At 36.6% G+C, this 20,826-nt stretch overlaps 1 protein-coding gene across 6 annotated transcripts in view; it reads right to left on the bottom strand.

The window, feature by feature from the left end:
• The window catches only part of Tenm2 (teneurin transmembrane protein 2), a 1,398,763-nt gene that overhangs the window by 978,898 nt on the left and 399,039 nt on the right, over positions 1-20,826 (bottom strand). For 5 of the 6 annotated variants that reach the window (XM_045152018.1, XM_004661036.2, XM_012949310.2 and 2 more), the window contains exon 4: positions 6,064-6,339. The exons of the other annotated variant lie outside the window; for it this stretch is intronic. In XM_045152018.1, the coding sequence (XP_045007953.1) occupies positions 6,064-6,339 (276 nt within the window). The remainder of the gene's footprint in view (positions 1-6,063; positions 6,340-20,826) is intronic. 6 annotated transcript variants of the gene reach the window in all.

Here is a 20,826-nt window from a genome sequence, read left to right as displayed (position 1 = left end):
ATAAAACTATGTGGGCTAGATCCAGCCTGAGGATGACAGTTCACAACCTCTGTTGTTGATGGCTTGGCTCTGAATCCCTTACTCCTGTCTGTGACACCTGCAACATAATTCAAACTCAATTACATTAGAGAAACCAGGAGAGGACAATTTTATAGACAGTTCTTTCAGCTAGCATTAAATAATACTCAAAACTACATGTCCACCTATCTGAAATTTCTACTCTATTTACAAATGTATTTCCTGAGCATTTCTCCTTCTACTGGCTGTGTCCCAGATTCAGAATGGCTAATTGGAATATCTTGTTACATCTCTATGCTCTTCTAGTTTGATGCTATTTTCTCCTCAGGTTTATCCTGATTCAGTTGCTGTGGGGAATTTGTTTTGTCTTTGCTTTAAGTTTTGACCCTACTTTCTCTCTCCCATCTCATATTAATTTGACTATTGACAAAAAAAACCCACAAAAACAAACAAACAAACAAACAAACAAACAAAACAACTGAAGAAAAGCATAGCTAAATAATAGGCAAAAAAAGTTTTGTGAATAAAGAGGCTTCCAATCAGTAACTGACAGGAACATTTTGCCTCTTGCTCTTTTACTTCCTTGCTACTCCACTGAAAGTTAAAGTACTGATATCAGGAACTCAGCAGCTTAAAACCCAATGATTATCCACCAAGCCCAATGTTTCCCTGAAGGCCTGGAGATTACATGTGTAATAAGCAAGCTGCCCTTGCCAAAAGTAAAGCTTATACTCCGTTTTATTTATTGTAGTTATCGAATGGAACCATTGCTCTATTGCCCCTGGGAGCATTAACAAACATGAAAGGAAAGACCAAAGGAGAATGAATATATATATATATATATATATATATATATATATATATATATATATATGTATATATATATATGTATACACATACCATTCTGCTCAAGTTTATATCTGGAACGTGCAGTACTGAAATGAGGTACATGGTTTCACATTCTTCCAGGAACCTCATTCTACTTTAAAGTAATAAGAATGTTGTTCACTTACCCCAGAAGGTAACTCTCTAAAGTCTCATAGTTATGCCTGAAAAACACCTATTGCATCTTTGCCAGTTGACCATGCACAACACCTAAATTCTGTTTAGGCTTTAAATTGCTATCAACTGTGTATTAACCTTGTGCTAATAATATTTTCAGATTCACATTAACTCACTTTAAAACAAATAAAGTGCCTTTACAGCCTGGATCTTTATAGAATTGAACCAGTCATTAAAGTGAGATCATCTTTTCATCCAGCAATAAACAAGATTGAGGATCTGTGACATTAGTTCTCATGCTCAGTATATTTTTGCTAGTCTATTTTTAGTCCCAATAATACTCTTATTAATTTCATAAATTTTATAAATATAAGAAAAACTCAATTTGAAAAGATTGGCATCAAAGCACCTCACATGTTTGCCTAATTTTCTTCCTTCCTTCCTTTCCCCTTTCTTCCTTCCTTCCTTTCTTTTGTCCTTTCTTCCTTTCTTTTCTTCTTTGCTTTAAGAAATTGAGTTAAGGGCTGGAGAGTTGGTTTAGTGGTTAAGGCACTTGCCTGTAAATCCAAAGGATCCCAGTTTGACTCTCCAGGACCCATGTAAGCCACATGCACAAGGGGGCACATGCATCTGGAGTTCATATGCAGTGGCTGGAGGCCCTGGCATGATCATTGTCTCACTGCCTCTTTCTCTCTCAAATATATAAATAAAAATATTTGTAATAAAGAAATTGAGTAAAACGGAAAGTAAGACTTTTTTATGCCACAGAAACTTTTACCATAAATTTTGACTGGAAAAGAAATTATCCCATACCAAGTTATACTCTGATATCAACATGTGATTTTTGCAGGGATGTTTTTTATAACTTCATCCCCAACATTTGTTTCCCTTAATAGCAAAATAATGAGTCCTTGGCAATGTCTGCAGCTTATTGGAAAGGTTTTGTGTCTTCCCTTTATCACACATGACACCAGGAAGAAGAAAAGAATAGAAATTATTATACAACACAAAACAAATGTGAATATAAGATTAATAAAGTAGGTTAGAAACTGAAACCCACCAGTGGGTCTTATATGCACTTACATAACGGACACTGGTGTTCAGTGTTATTAGAAAGATTTTTTTTTTTTGAGAGGAAATAGAAAAAAAAAATTAAAAGCCACCTATAATGTTTCTTGTAACTTGCTTGGTGTTAATAGCTTAGATTGTCCAGTACTAAAGAAAACTCTTTTGTCCCTCCAGGTTCATTTCTCCTGTCACAGTTAATGAATAGAAAGCTCCTGCTCCTGTGCTCGTCCTATTGAATGCACAGACCACAGCCCTCTGTCAAAAGGACTCATAATCTAACAGAACCCAGTTCCATAGATATACTCCTACACAGCCTTTGGTGCTGAGAGACCACTTGGTTCATAAATGTGTTTTGTGAAATGCAGTGGAATTAACCCAACATTTATATCTTCAGCCTTTAGTACATTAGGAAAATCATGAAGTTCCCAATTGTTAACAGAGTAACATGATCATTATCCTTATCCACTTTGGGTATAAAAATAGAGAAAGGGAATAAACCTCTGAAAACTTGAAGCGGGTCCTGGTGCCTTTTATTGTAATTTCTGACTTATATTCAATGGCCAAGCTTTTCTTTGTCTTTTTTTCTCCATTTGAAACTAGGATTGTGCTGAAGGAAAGAAAAAAAAAAAAAAAAAGAGGGAATACAGGGATATTTTTAAGCCCCAAGGTGAAGAAATTGCCTTAGGGAGTAAAAATACACAGACCAGGTTTTTATGGTGTGTGCTGCTCCGAATCTTTAAGGAGGCAATTAGTTATTCTTGTGTATTCGTGAGTGCTCCATTTTCTCTATAACTCAGGCGATATGAAGGGACATGAAGAGGACATATTTTAAGTGGGACACTTATTACTGAAAACAAAAAAAAGAGGTACAATTCTAATTTAAAGTCACTGGGAAAGCCCTTTGTAAAGTTGCAGACGAATTTCACAGAGTGAAATCTTGGCCCAGCTGTTCTCAACTTTTATTGTCATTCCTAGCCAAGCCATTATTAACTCCAAGACAGAGTTCAAGAACGTGATGAAGCACCCAGAATCTCAGGGTTTTATCTATTTAAAGCAGCCCCACTCAAACCGAGCTGTGGGTGGTGAAAGACAAGCAGAACACCTCAGAAAATGTAATGACACACGAAGTAAGTTCATCAATAGTTTTGGTGTGATGGGACTTCAGGATCCTCAATGGGCCGTTTTTGTCTCAGCAGCATGTGGGACATCCTGAGAACATTGATGTTGACGAAGTCAGGAGTTTAATTACATGATTTTGAAAACCGGATGTGTGCTTAGAACTCTAGAATGGGAAAGGATCTCCTGAGATCTGCCTTTACTCGCTAACTATGGTTCAAACAAACACAATCACAATACTTAAAGAGGGCTTTAAAAATAAACATCGAGAAATCTATACATTCCAACATTCTACTCTACAAATGAAATGAAAACTTAGAATCCCCCAGAAAAATCTTCCTCCATGACCATAGGCCCTCATATTCAAAAACTGCTTTGGAAAGCTTGGTTCTCACAGTTGAGATCTTTTGACTCCCTTTCAAGAAAGGCATACCTGAAAGGTTATTGATCTGGTTTTGAAGGACACTGTGTTTATTATGGAGGAAGCCATTGCCGGGTCCAAGTGTGAGAAATTAATGATGGCTTTGTAAGTGTCCATGCTGTGGTGTGGAACCAGTGGGGCAACTGTCAATCTATATGATAATACATTCCCAAACTTCATAAAACCAGTGATGTGAAAAAGCATTGATTTCTTTGCGAGCTAAACAGAACTTGTCAGAGAGAAAGAGCAAGCCATTTACTGAACTTACACCCTTGCCTGCAGAGCTTCCAGGAGGCTCACTGCTTTAATGAGTTCGCAATACAAATGTGAAAAGTTATGATTTTTATTTCTGGTCAACAATAAGAATGAAATATGTATTGTGTACATAATTTACATGTGAAGATTGACTAATTATTTAAAGGAAAAAAGAAAACATATTCTACCTATATGTTTTAAAATTATCATGAAGCTGGAATTCTGGCCTCAGTAATGGATTCCTGCACAGAATTCCCTGGTACTTGCAAGTATATTTTTGTGATTGCAGTGTGATAAACACTACAGGAAGGAAAATTGAAACTCTCCACCTAAAAGTTTATTTCTGATCAGTATGCAGGGATGTATATTGACTCTCCAAAAGTGAGGAATATCCAAATATTATGCTTCCAATGTTATTGGGTTAAAGCAGACTACTCCTGGCCTACCAAAGACACAATTAGTAAAAAAAAAAAATTGTCCCCATCAAGACATTTCGAGGTAAATTCAAGGCTAAGTATGTCTTCTTCACTTGCAGTCAATGGAAACGCCTCTTATTTCTTGAATTTTTTAAGAACTACATATAAATACCTCAAGTGGGTGGAGAGTCTATAAATGTGTGCAAAGAGTGCTATATTGATGGTTCTCTGTACAAATATGAGAATACCAACCATGGGAGATTTGCTAAAAAAATGTCTTATTTAATGTGTGTCATAAATTCTTGGATTACAAGTGATTTTATTAGGTAACCATACTGACTCTGTTTAAACACTACCTGACATACTCTAAAGTTAAAAAAGGACCTTGGTAAGTGGACTCAATACATGCCTTCATCAAAACTTCTAAAAGTCAGTTCCCATCAAATAAGCACCGTAAGGAGTGTTGACTGTGCCAAGCATCAGAATTTTGTTAAAATTCAAAAGGAGTTAAATAGAGATTTTTTCCTGGAGAGGATACCGTGATTAGCTACATGAACGGAGGTTCAAGGCAATCCCATCTCTGCATCCCCACTGCAGAATAACTTATTTCAAAATTAAAGAAAAATTAAATGCAACAAAGTGACATCTTTTTTTTTTTTTGAATATGCACAACTTACCCAGGAAAGGATGTATTCTCCGCACAGTGGTGAGATTAGATGGTATTTAGCGATGCTTTTGCATTCACAACAAGCTGTCTGCCTGTAAATTTCTTTTTCTTTTTTTTCAATGAAAGGAGACACTTAAAGCTGCTCCAGCAGGATTTTAGACTATTTTATACAAACATTCTTAACTGATCTATTTGTAAACATTTTAATGGTAATTCTTTTAGCAAACAGGCAGTCTATTCAAAACACACAGCCAAGCATTTGATGTTTGCTTCATATATCAGCTGTACCTAATGCAATTTATCTTTAAAAAAATGTATTCAACTGAACACAGTTCTGAGTTGCTAGGAAATCCACACATAGCATACCTTATCTCTTTAGTGACTCGCTTGGGCTTCCCTGTGTTTGCTACTTAATGATAAGAAGCATTTAATTTTCAAAGTTTCATTAAAACTCACCTACAAAGCTGATGGATGGACCATGGTGATTTGTGACAGAAGATGTGAGAAGCCATTAACCTACATAAGTACCAAGGGGGGCCATAAGCACCTAAGAGAAAGCTGTTGACAAGTCTCTTTCTATTTGTCATTATTAAACTCTGAGCATGTGTTCCAGGTTTGATCTTCAATACGGATATGAGGCATTGCGGCCTGGAAATGAAATTCTAAGATAAGGTGGGCTCCTTCCGAGACTTTCATGAAAGAAATAACCCAGGTTGCTATTTCCTGGGAAGGAGAAATCAATACTGAGGGCTAGGAACTTGTGGAGGGGTGGACATTCTCCAGATCAGGTCACAATTTATCAAGCTGCCTCTTGTGCTGTGTAATTTACGTGCTAATCAGACCAGCTGACTACAGTTGAATACTGTGTTATCATCAATATGTGATTGAAAAAGTCTCTTCTTACTGCTTCGGTCTTGCTGATGCTGGGTTTGCTTTCCTTCAGCTCAGACTGGGTCCAAAGTCAATTTAGAAGAAAATGAAGGGTTTCCTTATGCCTCCTTATGACAGACCAAGGACACTTCCCCCCACACCGCCTCACTCCCCAGCCCCACATCCTGCAATGCACAAAGCATTCAAAGGTATTTAAGAAACGATCCTACCGTTGTCATCATCTGACTTATTTTCGTTGTCAGAGTCAGTCAGAGTAAGGGCTGAGTTCTCACGACTGGACAGGCCGGAGCTGCGCCTGGATTTGATCCCTCGTCCCCACAGTCTGATGGCATGTTCCGGAGACATCCCTCCCTCGGTGTCCGAGTCGGCGTCAGACCCTGTGCTCAGGGAGTAGCCCTGGTGGAGGATCCCCATGTCGGAGCAGTAACCACTTCGGTGCGGGGAGGGTTCACAAATCCCCAGCTCGGCCAGGGTGAAGTTAGTCCCTAGAGTGACAGCAACAGAAAGGCCATTTAAACTGGGCAATGTGGGGCAAAGCTGCAATGCATGTACAAATTGAACAAATATATTCAGGTTGCTATAAGATTTAGGGGGTGACAGATCTTGGACAAGGGTACACAATGGTCACTGGGGTACATTGGGAACAAAGGCACTTGTCAATCTTAGATGAATAGGCTCAAACTTTATTGCAGAGATTCTTAGATCTTATGTCACTATTCGCTCTCCACACACTGCAACAACCACAGCTAAGGTACCCCAGGCATTTCCTTGTGCACATTGTGTTCTGCAACTTGTACTTACTTGAAAACAGCACAACTTTCTGAAGGCGATATTAAACTTTTTATTATTAAAGTTATTTTATCGATAAGGAAACTGAAGGATGAGAGGATTTAAATAAATGACTTATCCAATGTCACCCACTTGCATGGTGATAAAACCTAAACCTGATGCCCATGCTGTCTTGTCTCCAGAAAATGTTAATCTTCTAACTCAGATGCCCACCGGAAGACTGAGGACTCAGTCCTGATATTCCTCTGGTCACAGTTTCTTTTGTGACTAACTTTTTTTCACTCTGTCAACTCCAGCGGCTGATCTCATCTGATAAATCTGGGTATTAGCACCTATAATTCCTCATAAGATCACTATGTACCTTAAATGAAAACTTATCAGCCCATTTTAATTTCAGGAAAAAAAAAAGTTTATTTGACTGTGTAAGTAGAACAAAAGCCAATTCTGTGCATAATACTCTCTGCAGAGTAAGGCTTATTCATGTGAGAGTTCACCCACGCACACATTCCTGCCACACTGGGTGAGGGGAGGCCTCACTGCCACATGCTCAGGGCCAAATGTTGCTGTTTGCACTTTAGACATAGTGTTTCAGGATGTTGTGAAGTTCTCTGCCTGGTATTCACTTTCCCAGTACGCCTTCTTTGTGTAGATATTTTCTCATAATTGTACACTAACATTAATGTTGCAGTCTCAGAGTTTGTGAAAGAGAAGGCACTGAGTTCATGCACATCTCACATTATAAGATATTTTGCACTGTTATTGTTTTCCACATTTGTGTCATCTAAAAATTATGTTTAGTGGCTGGGGAAATGGCTTAGTGGTTAAAGTGCCTGAGAAGCCTAAGGACCCTGGTTTGATTTCCCCAGGACCCACAGAAGCCAGATGCACAAGGGGGCACATGCACCTGGAGTTTGCTTGCAGTGGCCGAAGGCCCTGGCATGCCCATTCTCTCTTCCTCTCTCTCTTTCCCAAATAAATAAAAACAATTTTTTAAATGATGTCTAGTATTAGCATTCTTCCAGTTTATCTTTGAAGTTCATGAAATGTAGGGCTTGATTTTTCCTCAGTCATGGAAAGCATTCCAAACTCATTATATGCTTGCTTTTAAATCCATGAAATAATAGTGTGGTGGTTTGAATAGATGGCCCCCAATATATTCAGTTTTTTTATTGTTTGTAGTTTGCATCTGCAGTCACCTGGCTGGAGGCAGTGTCACTGGGTGGATCTTAAGGTGTGGTGGTGGGTTTCAGATTTCAATCTAAAGATATGTGAAGTGTGCCTAGCAGGAGTTCCTGAAGTATGCTTTTTGGATTTTGGCTTGTGCGTCTCTCTCTCTCTCTCTCTCTCTCTCTCTCTCTCTCTCTCTCTTCCTCTCTCTCTCTCTGCTTGGAGCTATGAAGGCAGGTCAGCTTCTTCTGCCATTATGGAACTTCCCCTGGATCCTTAAGCTTCATAAATATCCCTTCCTCCATAACTTTGCCTGGGCTGGAAGTTCATCTCAGCTAACGTGAAGCTGTCTGCTACAGGGAGTAGGTACTAAGGCAAATGTCCTTATAATTTCCACTAATCTCATTATGTAGTGTGAGATCAAGATACTTTAGGGAAAGCCAGGCATAGTGGTGCATGCTTTTAATCTAAGTACTTGGAGGTTGATATAGGAGAATTGCTGTGAGTTCAAGGCTAGCCTGGGAGAACAGAGTGAGTTTCAGGTCAGCCTGGGATACAGTGAGATCCTACCTCTAAAAAACAAAACAAAGTGCAACAACAATAAAAAGTACTTTGAGGAAAAACCACGTAGTTATATGAGGACAGATGCCTTTTTTTAGAGCAAACCTCATGCTCAGAGATGATCTGGGTACTGGTGAGACCAGGCGATCTTGTGTACGTCATGAGGAATGATGGCATAAGCATGGGGCCCTTTCTTCAGTTCCAAATGAATTCTGAGAAAAATTAAATGCTTCCTTTTATGCTATAATTAATTTGAGATCATCATGGATCAAGAAAGGATTATGTAGATTTTAAAGTTACCACAAATAGAAGCAAAGCAAATGTGTACTTTAAGAGTTTCCACTTCAAACTTGTCACCCCTGATCTACATATGAATGGACCAAAGACAGATGGAGAGGTGACATTTATATCAAAAGAGAAAGAAAAAAAAAACATGAGTAAATTCATATAGGCTTATAGAATGGAAAGAGTTTTTCCTCAAAAAAGTGAAAAAAAAAAAAAGGTTTCCTCAAAAAATTACCTCTTACATTCTTCTTTGAACAAGTCCTCCTTTCCACAATCCTGAATTTCCACACAATTCCTACCTTCACAGCTTTCTGTTTTGTCTTAATACAAGGAACATGAATTTCATTCTAATGACTTGAGTTATACTTAGTCTCCCTTATGTTGGCTGGTTTACTAAAAGAAGTGATGAGCTCTACACTGAATAGAAAAGGGGAAAAATGAAGGCCTATCATTTATCAAATCATTCAACAAATATTTATTGTTCCAAATGCTGTACTAGACATCAGGGATTTAACAGTGAGCATTGTAAAAATAAAGTCTATGACATTTACAGTCTAATCTGGAAAGAGACATTAATCAAAAAAATCACATAAACAAAATCCAATCTATACAGTAATAAATACTATATAGTAGAAGGACAGAGAGCCATAAAAGGTCATCTAGGGTCCAACTCTTCATTATTTCATAGTTTGCCCACCAGAAGTTCATGCCTTGTGAGATGAATACTTGGAAAGATGGGATTTGCTCCACTGAGAAATTATCATGATTCCTTCAGTTTGTTCTCAGCATACATTTCCCTACACTTTTCTGTATATGTTGATGGTAGACAATGAATTCTTACATTGTTCATCTTACAACATGAAACTCTATGCAAAACATTTCTGTTCAGGGAATAAAGACTATAGGAGGATATTTAAAAATATATTTTTTTATTTCTTTGCAAGCAGACAGAAATAGAAGAAAGAAAGAGAATGGGCATGCCAGGACCTGTAGCCATTGCAACCAAACTCTAGACATGTGCTACTTTGTGCATCTGACTTTATGTGGGTACTGGGGAATCAAACCTGGGTCATTAGGCATTGCAGGAAATACCCTTCACTGCTAAGCCACCTCTCCAGTCCTATGGTACGATTTAAAAAAAAAAAAAATGTTCATTGTTATTTATTTATTTGAGATCAACAGACAGAGAGAGAAAGAGATAGAGAGAGAAAGAGAGAGACAGAATGGGCATGCCAGGGCCACCAGCCACTACAAACAAACTCCAGGCATGTGTGCCCACTTGTGCATCTGGCTAACTTGGGTCCTGGTGAATTGAGCCTCAAACTGGGGTCCTTAGGCTTCACAGGTGAGTGTTTAACTGCTAAGCCATTTCTCCAGCCCCTATGGTAGGTTTCTAGCATGACATCAATGCACTCCTTTGCACTAATTTTATTCATTGATGGAAGCCTGATTTTGCTTTACTGTGTATTTTACAATTTTTTTTTATTATGCTCCATGACAACTTTGAATGGAAGAGAAAGACCAGTAATTTTGTGATTTTCCAAGCTAAAATTTCCAGTGAGAATCAGTTCGTGCTTCATAGGGTCTTGTAGAAATGTGAAGAGGAGGAACTCTGCCTCAGTCCTTATGGAACACATGCTTCCTCTCCATCTTCTCCCAGCACCCCTGATATGCTGACTACAGTGGACATATGATAGGCCAGACTTTTTTCATTTCACATGTATAATCTCTAGCCACTACCACCAAAATCCCCAGTATGGCCCAGTATAATACAAGGCCAGAGTCAATATTTTACAGTTGAATGATTATTACACAAAATTTATGACATTTGCGCCATTCTATTTTAGTAAAATTTAAGGTATTCATAACAGATATTAATATCTAAAAATATTAGGTAAGGAACACATGTCTTTAAAATTAACTTTCTTGATGAGATTTTTTTTTTAATTTTTGGTTTTAATTGTCCTTTCCTTAACAATAATCTCAATGTATAAACCAGGTTCAAAAACGTTTTCAGGGGGAAATTTAGCAACAGACTTATTCTTTGACTCACTAATTATAGTCAGGGACACAAGTCCAGACAAAGATATGTTCATGCATTATGATCACAGCTTTATTTTACAAGTCTTAACCAACTCCTCATGTTACAAAATAACCTTTAACTAGGAGAAGCACATATGTAGTTAATTCGGAATTATCATGGCATGGCAATACCAAGGTACACAAATAGCACTGAAAATGACAGCATCTGAGCATATTTCCTATGATGAGGGCAAGCGATAAAAGTTAATTGTGTTAATGAGGGGAAGGAAATACAAAATATTCTTCATGGGGAGAAGAGAAGGATTCATCAAAGTTAAGTATATGTATTAGTAAAGGATAAATAATTAAGAATAAAAAATCAAAATAAAATTTGAAAAAGAAAAAGATATTCTCGCTAGTTAAATGCTATTGTGTAAGAACCCGGAAGTAGTAGTGGGAATGGAAGCAGAAGCTACTGTAACAACAGGACCACCCGCAACTTGTGCATCTCCCTGATCTCCATGCACTTACTGTAACTGCCTCTTCTCATGTACCAATAACATCAATGCCTCGGTCATCAATTACATGCTGATGTCAAGGAAGAACATGATGTCTATGAGAGAGTAATTTCCGAAACTTGAAAAATATGCAGGTTTTCATGAAGTCATAAGGAAGCCATATAATCAAACATAAACCAATTTAGCAAAAGAAAATCGAACTGGTATGTGATTGGCATCATTATGGGGACTTCTAAAGATAAATATTTGAGCATTTTTCTGGTACTGGACCTAAGAGAATTATACTTTTCTTCCTTTTTTTTTTTGGTCCACAAAATACAGATAAATTTCCTAGACAATATATGAAATAGTAAATAACAGATTCCATGGTGGAATGGATCTGAAGTGTCCCCACAAAAGGACCATGCACTAAAGGACTGGTGTCTAGTTGGTGGTGCTACTGAGAAGTGATTAAATCATAAGGGTGTTTGTTAATAGGTAGATTTATGCACTGATGAGTGCACAATTAATGGCCTTTAGGAGGAAAAGATAAGTCACTGAGGAGTATGCCTTTCAATGACATATCTTGTCCCTATACCCTGCCCCCTTCCCTTCCCTACTCCTTACTTTGCTTTTAGCTTGCAAGAGATAAAGAGCTTAGCTCCAGTCTGCACCTGAGCTACAGGTCTCTGCCTCCCCACAGGCCCTGTAACAACACAGCCAATGAATCATGGACTGAGACCTCCAAAATCCTACACTAAAATGAATATTTCCTCTGTTAAATTGACTTTCTCAGGTATTGTACCTCAAAGAATCAACACCGATTCGCCAACCGCATATGAATGGGAAAGAATAGAGGAGACCTATCAATTAAGGTCTCTGGATCTGAGCAGTTCCACAATAGTTTGAGTTCCCGGGGATTTCATTTTTCTTGAGGTACTTTAGACCTGGTGGCAGAGAAACTTGTAAACTTGAAACGCCAATGGGAATGGACAGAGGTCAGTCCTAAATGTGTGCTGTAGAGACAGCAGGTCATAGGAATCAGAGGAGAGGACGTGGTCAGCCTGGACAGTCCTTCTTACCCAGGAGCAGTAATCTGCCCCAACTTCCCACAATAGTGTCTGTTGGGGACATGGAGGAATCCTTTTTTTTTTTTTTTTTATTCTGTCCATACTTTTAATTTTTCCTACTGCTTTCAGAGGAGGCTGGATATGAAATCTAATTTCACCATTAAGTCTACAGGTCATGCCTTCCAAAACAGACAAGGTACTACTTGAATGAGCAGTTACAGTATATTCAGGTACTAAAGGTATTTTTTTTTTTTTTTTTTTTAAGAAAAGGCCTACAGGGAAATGTAAGGAGGACTCCCTTTCTTTCTCAACCAGGTTGGTATCTATCTACAGAGGCCTAGTGAGCAGTCTGAAAATCCTACTCTACTCAGCCGTTGTGCAGAGGCCCTGTCTCTCTTCACTCTGATCCCTGCCTTGTAGATCAAGCAGGGGCACCGGGACTTTTCCTTCCACTTGTCAGTCAAGTGCTGGAGTTCAGTGTAGTTCAGCCTTTCCCATAGGCTTATTGCCAAAGAGCCTTATTCAAATAGAAGACTTCAATAAGATTCAAGTTTGTAAAATAATACTTCAGCAAGTCAGCATGTAGAGAGAAAAAAAAAATTGCTGCTCATACCAAGAAGCAGAAAAATCTCAACTTGAGTGAGGAATGATAATTATTTAAATTAAAGGTTAATAAGAAGCCCCTAGGAAAATTAATGAATCTATAAAATATTTTTGCTAAAATTGATCCTTCCTGAAGAGAAGGATATAATATTGTACAAAAACACAATCATGCCATAATAATTACATATTCCCAAGCCCAAAGTCATTTCTTTGTGAAAAAAATGTTACATAACTGGAATAATAAAGAGTCTTCAACATAAACTAAAATACACTCCTGAAATCCTCCTGCTTCCACCTGCTATGTGCAGGATTACCATGTGTGTGCAGTTTTATTTTTTCAAAATACAGTTTAAATAAATTATTTTCACTATGTAACATTAAATGTTGATTCTTTGAGATGCTAATTCCTTTTTTATAGTAGACTTTTTCTGGGATTATTTATCTTGAAACAAAGAGAATCTATTGTACACAAACATGGGCCACTTTTGTTGAGCAAATGTTACAGTCTACATTATAAATTCAGGAATAAATATGGACTCTAAATTTTTCTAGAAGGGTTTTAAGAAAAAAGAAATATTAGTGGTATAGTGTTTTCTAATCAAAGTAATTGAAGTAATTTGACCTTAGCTCTTGTCAGATAGTATGTTATTAAGTAAAATTCTGCAAAATTTGTGTGATTAAAATATAATTTTTATTTATTTTTAATTAATCAAAATATATTACCAATTGCCACGTTCTGTTTGAAATAAGTGTATTAAATTCTGAGTAATTATAGATGCATATGAGATAAACAAAATTATCAGTCTAAAAAAAGTATGAATATCTAAAGTATCATATATAAATATAAAAATTATATAATTATATATGAAATAATTACAATTTTAAAAACAGCTGAGAAAACCTATTGTGAATTCTAATGGTTTGTGCTTGCATATACTAAAATCCTTCTTTCTCTTAAAGCCCTTCCAAAGTTCACCTGCTTTTATATATTCAGATATTTTCCCAAATGTTGACAGAACTGGTCTCCCAAATCCCATAGCTTAAAACCAAAGAGGAGGCATACACACACAATTATTCATAAATGTAAAACAAATGTTTATATTTCAGAAAGTACACTTTATGAACCACAATTTTTATGTGTCAATGCTGAAAAGGGCAATGTTTTCATGTTTCTAAACTTTCAGACTAATTGTTTTCATCTATAGGAATGCCCTACGGGTTAGATCTTTGAGAATGTGTAGCTAGACAAATTCCAGTGTAAGTGAGCATATTCCAAATGAAGGAAAGACTAAAATGGCTGGGAAAGCCAGAAGAGTTTCAGCATTGTGGGTTTTCCAGCCAGTAGTATAACTCTGTAAGTGAAAGGTAAAAGTGGCACTCTGCTCTGTAAGGGTGGCATTTTCCAGTTCCAACCTGAATAAAATCTAATTTGAAAACCCCCAAAGTAGTCATTGCAAAAGGTCTTCTGGAACAAGTAGTAGGTGAGAAATAGAAATGAAAATATTCTGCCATGTGGCTTTGCAGAGAGCAGCCAGTGATTCTGCTGGTGTTAATTCCAAGAAGACTGGAAATCCACTCTGTTATCCTATTTGAGGCATTCATCTGACTACATGAGACTCTGCCTCACCAACCAGAGAAGGGAAAAAGAATTAAAAATGGACAATCACACTACATGCAACAGGTTGACTGTTCTCCATATATGAATTGCTACTAAATATGATAAATAAGATAGATTTATAGAGGGCTATATAATAGGGCAGATACAGTCCTAAATCTATTTATGTATAGTTTCTAATTAATCAGGCCATCAGTATATATAGCATGGGCATAGAAAGAGGATATTAGAACTTTTAAAGAATATTTGTTAACTGTAACAATCTTAGAATTAATTGATTTTGCTATCTTTATTTACTTTTTAATACAATATACAGAATATATACCTTTATATGGTTGTCCTGAATTAGAGTATATAAGAAAGCTATCATTATCTGTCCCCAAATAGTAGCATGCTATATGTAACTACTATGATATCAGTTTTCAGATAGAGTGTTCCATTTCTTGATTATAACATTATTTTTTCTGAGTTGTGCTAGAAAGTTTTTAATAATAATTTTGAATAAGGATGTATTCATTTCTACATGTTTCAAGTGAATTGACACAAGCATTCATATAATTTTGAGTTTTTTAAGTTTTAGTATATTGGTAGGGCGGTGCTTTTGTTATTTTTTTTGTTAAGTATTTTTATAGATTTATTTGAGAGAGAGAGAGAGAGAGAGAGAAAGAGAGAGAGAGAGAGGAATAGAGAGAGGCAAACAGAAAAAGAGTATTGGTGTGCCAGTGTCTCCTGCCACTCCAAACAAACTACTTTGCACCACTTCATGCATCTGGCCTTACATGGGTGCTGGGGAAATATACCTTGAGTCATCAGACTTTGCAGGCAAGTACCTTTACTGCTAAGCCATCTCTCCAGAGCCCTGCACCTGTTTCCTTCCTTGTAGAATTGATTTGTGCCTTCATTCTTTTATTGGGTTGGTTTTACCAATGCTTGTTTTTGTCTTTTACTGTACAAAAATATTTTTTTTAAGTGATGACAGACCGATTAGATGACTTTCAAAAATTGCTTTTCTGTTGTCAAATATGTTCCTTTGTTTATTAATTTTTACCATAGTGACAAAATTACCTCATTGATATAATCTGTTTCATAAAATTCTCTGCTGTGCTGGTAGTTTCTCCCTATAGTTGTGTTAATGACTCTTCTATGTCTATCTAAGGTTCTTTCATGAGAACAGATGCATTGTTTTTTTTTAGAAAGGTAGACTAGCGCATGCCACACCACATTTGGATGTGTCTGGAGTCTTGGAAGCTTGACTACCCTACCTTCTCCTACAAATGGACCATGAAAGCTTGTTTGGAGGTTCTAGCAGGGGAGTGCAGCTACTTCGCATAATCTTGACTGAAGACCAGTTCTCCTCAATTCAGGGAAGGTCCTCCTCTTCAACCAAGTGCACAGCTTCAGGCAGGACACACTTGCAGCAATGAGGGAGGAAGGGGATACCCACCTAGCCACCCAGATCTGCTGAGTCAGCCTTTGTGATCAATGGGGTGACAGATGTAGCAGCCAGATCACCCTCACATCCACATTTTAATGTTATTGTAGAATTTCTGATAAATTGATATTTTTATTTACAATATATACAGGCTAGCACTAGTAATAATATTTGCAGTATTATAAGTTTGTAATATTCATTGGGGTTTACAGGGAATTGGTCTATTTCACTTGCATTGTTATTAGTTTGTGATACTATCTTTTGAATATAAGTGAGATCTACAATAATTTTAGTTCCTTCATTCTGGATTTTCTGAGTTGTTATATTCTTTTGTATTCCTGATTGGGGTTTAAATTTTCAATGGACTGCCTTCAAAATGACTTTGACATCCCCCCCTATGTGTGTTTCTGTATGTATATGGTGTGTGCATGGATTGTAATATACACAACACAGTTCATGGTATATGTAGAGATCAGAGAACTATCTTGGAATCAGATCTTGCTTTCTACCTTTTTTAGAGACAGAATCTCGGTGATTTTAGCTGCTGCAAATGCCCAAGTAGCTGACCAAGAGTTTTGGGAGTCTCTTGTTACCATAATCATGTCACTATCTGGTTTTACGTGGCCTCTGGGGATCCTGACTCCAGTAGTCACGTTTGTCCAGCAAACATTTGTAAACATCAGCTATCTTCCCAGCCCTCATGTCGCCTTTTGCCCATTTTTCCTTATTTCTCTAATTTCTACTTTTATTTATTTATTTCTACTTCTTTTGAGTTTTGATGCTTCATATTTTTCTTGGTTCCTGAGGTAGAAAAGTGGATCACACAGAAATCAGTAGCCTTCATATATGCTAACAACAAACACACAGAGGATGAAATCAGAGAATCACTCCCATTCACAATTGCATCAAAAAAAAAATAAAATACCTTGGAATAAACCTAACCAAGGAAGTAAAGAATCTATACAATGAGAACTTTAAAACACTCAAGCGAGAAATTGCAGAAGACACTAGAAAGTGGAGAAACATCCCTTGTTCCTGGATTGGAAGAATCAATATCGTGAAAATGGCAATCTTACCTAAAGCAATCTACACATTTAATGCAATCCCTATCAAAATTTCAAAGGCTTTCTTCATGGAAATAGAAAAAACAATCCAAAAATTCATTTGGAATCACAAAAAACCTCGAATATCTAAAATAATACTGAGCAACAAAAAAGAGGCTGGTGGTATCACCATACCTGATTTTAACCTATACTACAGAGCCATAGTAACAAAAACAGCATGGTACTGGCACAAAAACAGACATGTAGATCAGTGGAACAGAATAGAGGACCCAGATGTAAGCCCAACTAGCTATAGCCACCTGATATTCGATAAAAATGCCAAAAATACTCATTGGAGAAGAGACAGCCTCTTCAGCAAATGGTGTTTTGAAAACTGGATAAATATCTGCAGAAGGATGAAAATAGATTCTTCTCTCTCGCCATGCACAAGAATTAAGTCCAAATGGATTAATGACCTTAACATCAGACCGGAAACTTTGAAACTGCTAGAGGAAAAAGTAGGGGAAACCCTTCAACATATTGGTCTTGGCAAAGACTTTCTGAATACAACCCCAATTGCTCAGGCAATAAAACCACAGATTAACCACTGGGACCTAATGAAATTACAAAGATTTTGCACCGCAAAGGACACAGTGAAAAAAGCAAAGAGGCAACCTACAGAATGGGAAAAAATCTTTGCCAGCTATATATCTGACAGAGGATTAATATCTAGGATATACAAAGAACTCAAAAAGTTAAATAATAAGGAATCAAACAAGCCAATCAAAAAATGGGCTATGGAGCTAAATAGAGAGTTCTCAAAGGAAGAAATACGAATGGCATATAAGCATCTAAAAACATGTTCTACGTCACTAGTCATCAGGGAAATGCAGATTAAAACTACATTGAGATTCCATCTCACTCCTGTCAGATTGGCCACCATCATGAAAACAAATGATCATAAATGTTGGCGGGGATGTGGAAAAAAAGGAACCCTTCTGCACTGCTGGTGGGAATGTAATCTGGTCCAGCCATTGTGGAAAACAGTGTGGAGGTTCCTAAAACAGCTAGAGATTGATCTATCATATGACCCAGCTATAGCACTCCTAGGCCTATATCCAAAGGACTCATCTCATTTCCTTAGAAGTACATGCTCAACCATGTTTATTGCTGCTCAATTTATAATAGCTGGGAAATGGAACCAGCCTAGATGTCCCTCAACAGATGAGTGGATAATGAAGATGTGGTACATTTATACAATGGAGTTCCACTCAGCGGTAAAGAAAAATGAAGTTATGAAATTTGCAGAAAAATGGATGGACCTGGAAAGTATTATACTAAGTCAGGTAATCCAGGCCCAGAAAGCCAAGCGCCACATGTTCTCTCTCATATGTGGATCCTAGCTACAGATGACTGGGCTTCTGTGTGAGAATGAAAATACTTAGTAGCAGAGGCCAGTAAGTTGAAAAGGAGACATAAAGGGTGGAGAAAGGAAGGGAGGAGGATACTTAATAGGTTGATATTGTATATATGTAATTACAATGATTGTAATGGGGAGGTAATATGATGGAGAATGGAATTTCAAATGGGAAAGTGTGGGGGTGGGGAGGGAGGGAATTACCATGGGATATATTTTATAATCATGGAAAATGTTAATAAAAATTAAAAAAAAACTGGAAAATAAAAGAAAAGAAAAGTGGATCAGTGATCTAAAAACAACTCGACTGTCCTTTTTCTCTCTCTTCTATTTCTTTTCCTGTTTTTGTGACTCACTAAGTTTAATTAGGATTGCTTGTATAAATGTGGGTGTTTTTTTTTTTTAACCAGTCATGTGAAACATACCAGTGGTCAAATTACTGATGATAATATCTCGATTCCCCTAACATCCTGTATTTCTTACGTAAGCATACAAATCTGTAACTTTCCACTCTGTATCCATATTTTTCTAAATTTGCATATACTGCCCATTCACACACACTTTCAAATATTCTGTAACTTCTCATGTGTTTTGGACATAAATATATAAATAGGCAAGACCTACATATTACCTTTAAATGTATAATTTTATTTTCATCTACTGGGCCTTGTTTAGATTTCTGAGTGCTACTGATTTCCAACCTAAGAATAGTATATAGAGAATGAACCATCTAGGCTATCCATCTTGACATTTATTAAACTTTGTTGATTATCATATAGTATGTATCACTGAATAGCCCCTTAAAAACTGCTATGATCCTAGGATCTTTGGATGTGGCCTCCTAAAAGTGTGTATTAGAGCATGGTGATTGACAATATTTGAATTTTCTAGTCCCTCACTCATATTTTTGGTCTAGATGTTGTACTAGTGATTGTATGAAAAGAAAAATTTATAGTTGTAAGTTTCTACTTCCTTCTCCCTTAACTATCACTACTTTGCTTCTTCTTGTCTTTTTTGACTTCTCCCTGTTTTTCTATCCTTTCCCTCCCTTCCATTCTTCCTCTTTGTTTTTTGACTTTTGCATTGTGCCACATACAAAATAGTGAAGTAAGAATGCTTACTTTTGCTATCAACAATAGATATGACATAAATTTGTACCCACTTGCTTACTTCTAAGGACTCTGAATATTTAACATAAGTCCTTCATAGCTAGCCTAGAACTAGGACTTGATATTGAAGAATTTTATGATCTCTGTCTTTTTACAAAAATATTTTGTTTATTCCCAAGGAGAGAGGAGGGTGTAGAAGAATGGGCGTTCCAGGGCTTCCAGCCACTGCAAACAAACTCTAGATGCATGTATACTTGTTTCATCTGGCTTCACAGGGGCATTTGGGAATTGAACCTGGCTTGTTAAGCTTTACAGACAAGTTCCTTAACTGCTGAGGTAACTCTCCAGGCCCATGCTGTCTGTCTTTTAATTGCTATTATAGATGATGCATATTTACTGTAATTATTGGCATGACTTGATTTAGGTTTATCATTTATAACATTCTTTTCTGCTTATCCCTTCCTCCTTATTGTATTTTTTATACAATATTCTTGTGGGTTAATACATTTTATAAAATCAGATTTATGTTTTCCTACTGGGTTTCTAGACATCAATCCACATATTTGATGGGGATGCTCTAAGGATTATAATATGTATATTATATTAGCTTATTTAGCATTCTAATCTTACTTAACATATGCTACGACTCAAATTTCTATGAATTTGTAATTTCTTAGCTGTAAAATTTATTCGTCATTCCTCTTTTTAAATATTTATGTACTTCCATTCTCTGGTCTCTGCAAATTAAACAAAGTAGCTTTAATGTTGTCTTTTTCTCTTTTTATATGTTAATCTCTTTTTTCTCTATACTATCTCTTGCTAAATGCTTTATCACATTTTCCAGCTGAATAATTCTCTTTTTAGGTATGTGCATCCATATTTACCATGTGAACTAAACTTTTTAAGATTTTAACAATGTTGATTTTACTTACAAAACTTGTAATGCTTTGCAAATGCTGTTCAATTTTCCACTGTATATAGTTATTTGATAGAATATATCTGATAAAATCTATTGGTTCAAGACTTCAAAGGTCAAAATCAATCAATTATTCATTGATTTGTCATTCCTAATTATGAAGGTTTAATTTATCATATACTCAATTATATTTAATCTTGGCTTCACATTGGCTTATTTTAATTTTCCAAACCATGTGGGCACAAACAGGAATGTTGAAAGATTTATATTTGTTTGTGTCCGAGCCATGTGAGTATCTACCTCTTTTCAATTTTCTGTCTTAGTGAAGAAATAAGGACTTAACTTCCCTACTGAAGTTTTTTTTTTTTTTTAAGATTTTTATTTATTTATTTGATTATTTGAGAGTGACAGAGAAAAAGAGGCAGATAGAGAATGAGAGAGAGAAT

The sequence above is a fragment of the Jaculus jaculus genome, chromosome 6, assembly GCF_020740685.1.
Source record: "Jaculus jaculus isolate mJacJac1 chromosome 6, mJacJac1.mat.Y.cur, whole genome shotgun sequence".
Classification (NCBI taxonomy): Eukaryota; Metazoa; Chordata; class Mammalia; order Rodentia; family Dipodidae; genus Jaculus; species Jaculus jaculus.
Note: the sequence above shows the minus strand (reverse complement) of the source record. Positions and strands in the feature narration are given on the sequence as shown.